At 37.6% G+C, this 10,494-nt stretch overlaps 1 protein-coding gene across 1 annotated transcript in view; it reads right to left on the bottom strand.

The window, feature by feature from the left end:
• Positions 1–866: 866 nt before the first annotated feature.
• ANKRD50 (ankyrin repeat domain containing 50) overlaps positions 867–10,494 on the bottom strand; it is a 43,055-nt gene continuing 33,427 nt past the window's right edge. The window contains exons 4-5 of the mRNA XM_082838052.1: positions 5,347–8,894; positions 867–3,825 (exon numbers count right to left, since the gene is read on the bottom strand). Coding sequence (XP_082694178.1) covers positions 5,350–8,894 — 3,545 coding nt within the window. The 3' untranslated portion in view covers positions 867–3,825; positions 5,347–5,349. The remainder of the gene's footprint in view (positions 3,826–5,346; positions 8,895–10,494) is intronic.

The raw sequence follows: 10,494 nt of genomic DNA, 5'->3' as shown, positions 1-10,494 counted from the left end.
CTATGTACATCACCCATTGTGTTTAAAAAAAAATTATTAAAAATTTTTAGAGTAAGACTTTTATTATTCCAACAATTTTATAAAGAATGTGAGGTAATGACTATAGAACCCTGTAATTATTGTAAAATTACCTAACAGAACATGCCTTGTTGGCCCTTTTAGAAACCTCTGGAGTACAGACACACACACACAACACTGTGTTCTGGTAGAAGAAGCAGAAGTTCTCGAAGAAGTGACATAAGTTTACTGAGTGAAGAATACATAGAAAATTATTTAGAAAATGACCATTGTTTGCAATAAAACCCCAAAATATCAAATTTAAGATGCCCATGATACCCTGAGGATCAAGGAGCACACACACATGCACACAATTTATTGGATTACTGCAATTTCAGAGGCAGGAAACCTGACATGGTGAGATACAGTATGTTTTTGGGGGTGGGAGGAGAATATTAAGTCCTTATAGAAATTTTAGGAAGATACTAAGGCTAGATCTTTTTGTTTTTCTACGTTCCTTTGAAAGGTTTTATATCTCATTTCTTTATGAAATGTTTCCAGAATTCATTTGCTCAGTATGTACTTAAAAGAAGTTAACTTAAAACAACTAGCAGTTGTTTTTACTGCAAGCACGTAAGAATCACTCCAATCACATGGATGTTCTGTTGGTTCAAGGATAAAATTAAAACAAGATATCCTCTGTAAAGCAAATATATTTATTATGCACTTTCATATACATAGGGATTTTTGCTTAATATAATACAAGGAATAAAATAAAACTTTTACAATGTGAAATTCAATGTACATTTTAGGCTATTTACATACCCCAAACCAAGGGAAAAATGAAAAAAGAAAAAGCATTTGTCTGAAACTATATTTGCTGAGAAGTGTAAGTGGAGGACATTAAAGTAAAACAAACATTTGCATAGGCAAACAACATTGGAAAAAGTACTTACTCCTGTTTTTTTAATCAGTGAACTATTATTGGTGAGGATCCCAGTAGGCATGGGGATGAGGGCGAAGGACATGATATAACTGGCTGTACTTTGCAGGACATACTGAGTTCTGGTCAATTTTCCTTCCAAAACCTTTCCTACAAACATGGAGATTTTATTTTTCATTGCTGTATTTTTTATCACTTCCTTTATTATCAACTCATGACTGTTAGGGAAGCACACAAGGAATGGTATAAAACTGTTATAAGCACATGGCATTATGGTTGTGTTGTGGCATCAAGTGATTTACAAAATTTAAACATTTTTATTTAAAAAATAGCTCTTTAGGAGTTTTATATTTGTGGGACTATTTTTACGCTCTTAGTGAAGCAGAAGCTATTGTCGGTCATGGTATTAAATAAATCCCCACAGAAACAAATAAGCAAAGCAGGGCATCTTCAGCCCCCTTTTCATCCATATTCTAACTGAAAGCCATTGCTGTTCTATTCCAAAGCTTAATTAATATAAAAACATCCAGAGGAATATTTACTTTTGAAAATCATATTTTTCCAACAGGTTCTCTTCCTACCACTGTTTCAAGTGTATATAGTATGGATATGAAAACATTTAGCTCTTCAGAAAACATAAATCCCTTATGTAATGAGTCATAACTTTGCCCTTTGGCCACAAGGTGCATTTTTGTAAAAACAATAAAATTAAATAAATATAATTCCAATAATTCAAGGTTTACTAGAAAAACTGGCAGCTTTCAGGGTTCTCTTTCTAAAGAAAAATACACCTAATAAGAAATTGGAGCTTCATCTTCTAAAATTACATAAATGTACTGTATTTGAGATATGAGTAAAGTTGGTTATAATAATAGGATGTGTTCATATTTATTAACAGAATCATTAACACTTTTAAGGCTACTTTGCAAGAGTCCTATTAAGCGTATTTAATAAATGTCCCATAGGGACAAAAATTCAATACTTGAAACATTCACATTCGAGTTATCAATATTGCCATGTCACCTTAATATTAATTGAACTTATCAACTTATCTCCTATTCTTGATTATGACTTACTGATGACATAAACACATAAGTTTTGCTGACTTTAAAAAACAGAAGCAAAAATAAAAGCCTTATAGGAAGATCAAGTGAAACATTTATCACAACCAATTATACATTTCTATTTCTGTGAACAATATATCATGTATATGTTCTTCATATATGAAGATGACATTACTGACCTCAGTTACTAAGACATTTTCTAAAGATTTTTTCCAGTAGTAGCAATGGTTTTGTGCTGAATCTCCAAATTCTCTTCCCTTATTCCTCCCTATGCACATAGAAAGAACAGAATTTCTGGGGTTGTTTTTTTGTAAGATCCCAGGGCTTTTTCAAAGATCAAACCTACAACCTTGGTTTCTAAACAATAAATTTTAATCTTTCCAGACATGCACACAACCCGCTAAGCTAGCTCAACTGGTTTAGAGTCCACCCAGGAGGCTAAAGCTCTGGGTCACATGCTCATCTGAGCGGTCAACTTTGTTTTCCTGGGTTACAGACTTCACCCTTAACCCTGGCATCCATCATTCTGGAAGCGATTGTCCAAAGAGAAAAACAGGCAAGAGTATGTGGACAGAAAAGTGCAAATCCATCACTACCATTTATCAAATAGCAGTAAAAAAAAAAAAATACACCTGTGCTATGGCCGATAGGTTAGTGGTGTCATCAGCGAAGGAAAACACGTATTATATTCATCAAGAATATTCATCCAACGAATCACTAAAATTGACCCAATTGATTTTGAGTGGGGGCTATTTTGGTCATGCAGTGATTTACAAAATAGAAACAACTGAGAGAGAAGCTACCATCACAATTTACAGTGGTAGATATTTTATTTAACTGGATGGAAGAGAGAAAGGGTAGTCAATGAATTGTTCAGGGATCAAAAATCTACCCTCAGATAGACAGGTGCATCTCCCTCTACACACATGCCACTGAGGCCTGGCTCTGTCCCTGAGAATTTTCATGCCTCAGGAATGATCATCTGTCTTCTTGGAGGTGGAATGACAAGTGAGTGGAAGGTGAAGCTGCATCCTAGTGAATGAAGCAGAACTTTATTCTGCCTATAGTCTGTGTGTGTGTGAGTTTTCTTTTCTTTCTTTTTTCTTTTCTTTTGCTTTTTTCTTTTTTTTTTTGACACCTTTAGCCGAAGATTAGGAGGATTCTACTGGGAAATCCAAATATAAACTACTTAGAGCAGATCCCTAAAATACTAGACATTTTAAAAATCTTTCATGAAACTTTTTTCACCTCGATGTGGCATTAAATAGAAACACATTTTTAACCAGTGCTGAAGGTGCAGTGAACATAAAATAGTTGTATGATTTATTTTATTGAGTGACATTTTTAAGGATACAGGAAACAAGCCATACACTACAACAAGGCAAATACAACTGAAACAGTATGCTTAAGTTTTGTTTGCCACAGAAAGAAAAAAATAAATACAAAGAACACTGCCTTTTCATATATATTTGATCATGGCACATGCACATTTATCAAATCTTAACTTAAAATACTTTACTCAAGATCTTTTTCAGCTTTTATCAAGGAACCGCAGTATGTATCTGCATTTAAAAAAAAAAAAGTGCTTACTCTTGGGTAGTTAATACAAAGCACACAAAATGAAATTTTTTAAGTACAGAGGGTTACACTGAGAAGGCAGCCTTACTATTTAGGCACATTACAGTATTTAAGGTAACTGTACTGCAGATATCACATTCTTCATTTTTTTTTTTTCAGCAAATCAACAGGCATTTTATGTTTTCATCCAGTAGCTGAAGAATCACTCCAATCACAATGTCCTCTGTTTCACAGAATAGGAAACTAATGCAAAAGTTAAAAAAAAAAATTAATTTCTATATTATACTTATTATCTAACTACATCTAGTTTTAAAACCCTACAAAAGAATATATACATATATTTACTATGTAACGCACAAAAGTAGACCTTTTAGAGATTCATTATTTAACGTACAAATCACTTTTAAAGATTCCACAAAGTGTTTACCTTAATTCATATGTTTTACTGTATAATATATATCTATACTTAACCTTTACAAAAGATAGAATGAGTTGGAGGGCTGTACCATCAGAAGTAAATATTTTTAAAATAAATCACATTGGAGAATGTATCCACTACTTTTAGACAAATTACTGTTGAATGAGATTTGACTAGTTGTCTGTATATTCACAGTGAAGGATGTTTATTATTAGAAGGTATAGGAAATGTATTTATAATAATGTTTTACCTAAAACATCCCTAAAAATTTATCTCCAAAGACAAAAAAGCAAAAGAAAGATTTCAAGTTTGTTAAAGAAAAGAGTACAATTTTGTTAGAGGATGAAAAATGATTAAGCAAAGTGGGATAAATATAATTGTAGTATAAGTTAGCAAAAATTCCTAGTGAGATCTGAATTTATCCTGAATATGAGAAATGTACTTCAGAAAAAGTATCCATAATATAAAATTATGCATCTGTTTTCCCATTAACTTCCCCTATGTAATTACTGTAGCATCCACTGTAGTGAAAAGGAGAAAAAGAATGTTTTTATTTAATAAATATAACTTTGAGGTTTAAACATTTAATTCTAACGTCTAAATATACTGGGTCCTAAATACCCTCTTGCCAATACATCCATTTATCATCTTTCCACACCTATTCTTGATATGTGTAAATTTTACTTGGAAGATTCTTAAGGGATCTGTCATAATAAAAATTACCTTTCATGATTAAATCTTTTATTTCTTCCAGGGTGGAAAAAGGAAGGAAATTAACCTTCACTAACTACCTACTAAGCACTATATACACTACCTTACTCAAACCCAAAAGGGAATATTACTGAAATAGCCCCTGCCTCTGTTACCATCAGAGAACTTTTAAGAGGGGAAATGACTGTATAGGAAGGAATTCTTAATCTGAGATCCATAACTAGCATATTCATTCACCCACTCATTCATTCACTTACTCAACACATTTCTACTGAGAAACTACTATAGGTCCAAGCAGTATTCCAAGTACCTGGAATACAGTGGTGAACCAAAGAGATAAAAATCCCTACTCTCACAAAGCTTACATTTCAGTAGAGAGGAGACAAATAATAAACATAATAAATAAAATATATAAAGCATGTTAAATAGTAAGTACGGTGGCTAATGTAAAGCAGGAAAGGGGGAAAGGGAGCGCTGGAGGTGGGAGAATTCAAATTCCAAAGAGTGATGAGGGAGGGTCTTGCTGAGAAGACGACAGGAAGAGTGATGAGGTGGCCGTGTGGATTAGGGAAGAGTATTCTAAGTAGAGGGAACTACACTTTGGACATTTATTCTTTATGTTGGTGAAATGTTACCTTTTATAATGGTGTTTCCTTTTTATAGTTGAAGCTTGGGTCAGAACCCTCAATCTGAAGCTTCAGGGCTTGTTTAAGGCTTAATTCCGTCTCCGAGGAAGGATATCCTTCCAGCACTTCCTGATGCCCTCTATCCTGTACTGTTCGTGGGACTGAAACCCTACCAAGAAAAACCTGGTTGCTCTGAAGATGATAATTTGGATTTGTCATTATTCCGTTTCTCTTCTTCTGTTCCCCACTTTGTTGGTGAATAAGAAACTGCTGTTGCGATCGACTGATTTCTTGCTGAGCTGAAGGTATAATTTTGCACTGCGATTCTGCTGGCATCTGTTTAGATGGTGCACTAGTCCCAGATTTGGCTGTAGGTCCTCTTTTATCAAACTGAGTCATTTCATATTCTAGAACCTTTGGCTGTGAAGAATTATTTTGTTTAGCTTTTTTCCCAGCTGACCCAGATTTGTTGGCATTTTCTGATTTCCCCCCTTTATTTGTTTTAGTTGACTTCAAACTGGGCTTTACTTGACTCCACTCAAACTCACTGCTCGGTGAGTGATGGCTCTGTCCCAAGGACTGTGTTGTGGAAGACGGGGAAACAATTGACTGTCGACTTCTACTGCGCGGCAACGAATGCTGCTGAATTTGTTCTGTAAATGACAAGCTGTGAAAGCTGTCAATTGGCACTGTTTGAGCCGTTGCTGTAGATGAAGTAGTTCTCAAAGATGAATTTTTTGAGCTTTTCAGGGAATTATTTGACAATGACGACTTCTGCCGATCAACTGTCGAGTCCGGAGATTCTGAAGGAGAACTGAATGCGTGAGCTGGCCCATTCGGTAACCCGCGCAGCGAAGGCTGCACGTCCCCTCCACCAGTACTGCCAGAGCTATTTGATTTAATTGTTAATGACTGCATTTTTGAAGACACTGACTGTAGAGGCTTTTGCTCCATCGTGTGGACAGGGGATGGAGAACAGCCATTCAAACTGGATGCACCATATTTTTCTAATAATTTAATTATCTGAGAATGTCCATTTTTGGCTGCAACACGCATAGCAGTGCGTCCAAATTGATCAGCATGGTTTGGATCAGCACCGTGCTCTAATAAAACCTGCACAACATCAATGTGCCCTTCCTGGGCCGCAATGCAGAGCGCAGTTGCACCTTGATTACAGGTATGGTCCACCATGGCGCCATGCTCGATCAGAAGCTGCACCACTTTCACATGGCCCTGCCAGGCTGCAGACTGCAGAGCGGAGCGCTTTTCATTGTCTGCAGCGTTGACGTCAGCATGGTAGGTGATCAGAACCTGCACCATTTCCAAATGGCCTTGCCAGCAGGAAACATGAAGTGCTGTCCTTCCTTCAGCATCACTTGCTTCTACATTTGCACCATTTTCTAAAAAATATTCAGCCATTGTAAGCTGGTTTTCTAAGGCCAAAATATAAAGAGTAGGCCTACCATCAGCATCTTTGTAGTTCACATCAGCTCCGTGGCTAAAAAGTAATTCAACAATGTCCCTGTGTCCTTCTAATGCAGCAACCCGCAGTGCATTTCTTCCATCATAACCTCTGTGATCAATGTTGGATTTGTTTTCCAATAGTACTTGAACACAATCATAATGACCCTCTTGCGAGGCTAATATGAAAGGTATCCGCCCATCATTATCTATTTCATTTGTTCTAGCACCTTGTTCAATAAGTGCTTCACATATTAATCTGTGACCTTCAAAAGCTGCCATGTGCAAAGGTGTCCATCCCGCATCATCCCTGTGATTTTCATCTAACCCCCTATCCAGTAGAGTACGTACAACTTCAACATTTCCTTGGGCTGAAGCTATGCTGAGGACTGTCCTCCCTTCACTGTCAATGCTGTCCACAGCTGCACCCCAAAACAGAAGTGTGTTTACAACCGAAGCATGACCCATAGAAGCTGCTGCTAACAAGGGTGTACGACCATTGTTATCAGTGTGGTCGACATCTGCTCCCCCCTCTAGAAGCAAGTCAACCACATCGACGTGTCCTTCGTAGGCAGCCACCAGCAGTGGAGTCATGCCATCTTTATCACAATGATCCACTTCAGCACCTCGATCGATTAAAAGGCTAACAACCGACGCATGTCCTTTACTCGCAGGAACACAAAGTGCAGCCACAGAGAGTGCAGTCCTGCCATCGACGTCCTCGTGATTCACTTCTGCTCCGTGGTCCAGTAGGTGTTCCACAATCTCTCTATGTCCCATGTAGGCTGCTGCTATCAAAGCAGTTCGACCTTCATTATCAGCTTTGTTGACTTCAGCACCGTGTTGTAGCAAGTTAAGTACAATATCCTCATGTCCTCCCCAGGCTGCTGCTCTCAAAGCTGTTCGGCTATCAGCATCTGCACAATCCACTTTGACGCCAGCATACAGTAGTGCAGAAACGACCTCAGTATGACCACCCCAAGCAGCGGATCTTAATGCTGTCCAGCCATCCTGATCAGTATGATTAATATTTGCTCCACAACCAATCAAACAATTAACCACCTTGGTATGTCCTTGTCTAGCAGCTAGGGTAAGTGGTGTGTGCCCATGAGCATCTTCTATCTCTAAATCTGCTCCCCTAGAGACGAGTAAATTCACTACATCAAGGTTGCCACTGTAAGCAGCATTAGCCAGTAATGTCCTCCCATTTGAATCACACTGATTTACTGATGCTCCATTATCTAGTAATGTCCGGATGGAATCCTCTCTTTCCAAGGCTTGTCGGACTATGCATGATGTGCGATCATCTTCACTGTTGACGTGAGCACCAGCTTTCACCAGCAGCTGTAGCACTTCTTGCTCCTTGGGTATTAGTGTGGACAGGGAGTCTCTGACAGGTGTACCGTTCCATATCATCCACAGAGCTAACTCAGCTGTCTCCAACTGCAAGTTTGAATTAATTAAGTGCAATGCAAATTCTTGTGCTTCCAATGGTGTTAAATTCTTGGCTTGACAGGTATAACTCATAGCCAACATTCGGTGTCCTTCTGCTGCATTACATAAATACTTCTGGGTGCAGTGTTTCACATCCAGGAGCCACTCCGCAAAACTATAGTGAAACAGTATTTTAGTATCTCCTAGTCCATCAACAAGAAGTTTGGAGAGGACATCTAACTTGCGCTGAAAGTCTTCCAAGCTTAATGACATACTTTTGGTCCACACTGCGTGATATAATTCCGTTATGGTCAGAGGTCGGCAGGCTGCAAGAATCACGTTCAAAATAGGCTGAACCTTTGCAAACTGTTTTCTTACAAAAAGTCTCTGACACAGCCAGAGATACAGACCATTTAGAGTTCCTGGGATGTCACGGATCTCTCTTAACATAATAAAATTTTCTACAACTCCATCGAGAACTCGTTCTAGATAAAGAAAGCATCCGCTGCTCTTAATGTGCAGTTGATTTAACATCTCTGCAGTTTCTTTTGTGAGGTGTTGTCGCAAAGCTTCTTCTTGATCTAAGCGATGAAGAATGTACTGCTGAACATCCTTAACGATATATGCCTTCCGAAGGTCATCTAAACTTATTTTTCGAAAACCTAAGGACAAAAAAGTAGATGTCAATTGAAAATGATTATCAAAGTTTCCATATAGTCAAAGAGAATGTCTTCAACATGTGACAAACTGAGAAGCAAATAAATCAAGAATAAGTCAATTAATACTAATAAACCAGTCAATAGACACCTAGAAGTATATGAGTCAGTTTTCTTTTCCTTCTGGAGAAACACACTGATGTCAGATAAACGACTTCATTTTCCTATATCCACAATGGAGCTATTTCTTATTCGTTTAGTGGCTCAGGGCTCCTCTCAACTTCCATGATAAGAGACACTAAGAGCATTAGACATCTTACATACATAGCCAAGCACATCGGGAAGATTTTCTGATCCCCCAAATGATTAGGAAAAAAAGTTGCAGGAGACATAAATAAGGTTTGTTTGTTTTTATAAGCTGATCTTTTCCATGTGCAAAATCTACATATTTCTATCCACATAACTGAAGGTACACTAGTCTTAATTATGGAATTGAATATTTGCGTACAGTCAGAATATCACCTGTCACTGCCTTTAAATGACATTATTTTACATGTTAACAAGTTAAAATAATTAAATCTTAGATTGTCAATAAACAGCTTGAATCTGAAGATGCAACTTGGTCAAATTATGCTAACAAAATTTCAGCACTGTGAAAATAAAGCAACTTAATAAAATTCAAACCAACCTAAAACCATACTAGTTACAGCTATTCAAAACTCACTTTAAGTTCTTTAAAGGAAACCATATCATTTTCCGAAGCAAGATGATATCCTGTTTTATAGACATGGATATATATTATATTAGACAACTGTGTAATTCATCTTCCAAAAGAAAAAAACTGCTAAGTGAATGAACTCTCTTAAGAGGAATAAATCTAGAAATTCAGCAAAGATTAGTGATGGTCAATTAATACTGAGTAAAATACTCTTACTCAATTGAATAAAACAAATGTATATATCCCCTACTATATGCCAGGTACTATGTGAGGAAATGAGACTCTCACTTTGTGGTGAGAAGTCAGTGAGGACCAAGGCAGACCCGCATTCTGAAAGACTATTCTAACATCACTAAAGATGAACAGGTGGAGTCAACTCTAGAGGCAAAGCCTCTTATAGAGGCTGTGATAAAGTCTACATAAGAATCACTAGGACTTCAATGGTGGCGCAGTGGCTAAGAATCTGCCTGCCGATGCAGGGGACACGGGTTAGAGCCCTGGTCCGGGAAGATCTCACGTGTCGTGGAGCAACTAAGCCCGTGCGCCACAACCACTGAGCCTGTGCTCTAGAGCCCATGTGCCACAACTACTGAAGCCCACGCACCTAGAGCCCATGCTCCACAACAAGAGAAGCCACCGCAATGAGAAGCCCACGCACTGCAACAAAGAGTAGCCCCCGCTCACCACAACTAGAGAAAGCCCACACGCAGCAACGCAGACCCAATGCAGACAAAAAATAAATAAATAATTAATTTTAAAAAAAGGGGTGGTGGTGGTGGGATGAATTGGGAGATTGGGACTGACATATATACACTAATATGTATAAAACAGATAACTAATAAGAACCTGCTGTATAAAAACATAATAATAAAATAAAATTCAAAAAAC

The sequence above is a fragment of the Leucopleurus acutus genome (assembly GCF_964270905.1).
Source record: "Leucopleurus acutus genome assembly, chromosome: 4".
Classification (NCBI taxonomy): domain Eukaryota; kingdom Metazoa; phylum Chordata; class Mammalia; order Artiodactyla; family Delphinidae; genus Leucopleurus; species Leucopleurus acutus.
The sequence above is the reverse complement of the archived record's forward strand: the minus strand, read 5'-3'. Positions and strand labels throughout refer to the sequence as shown.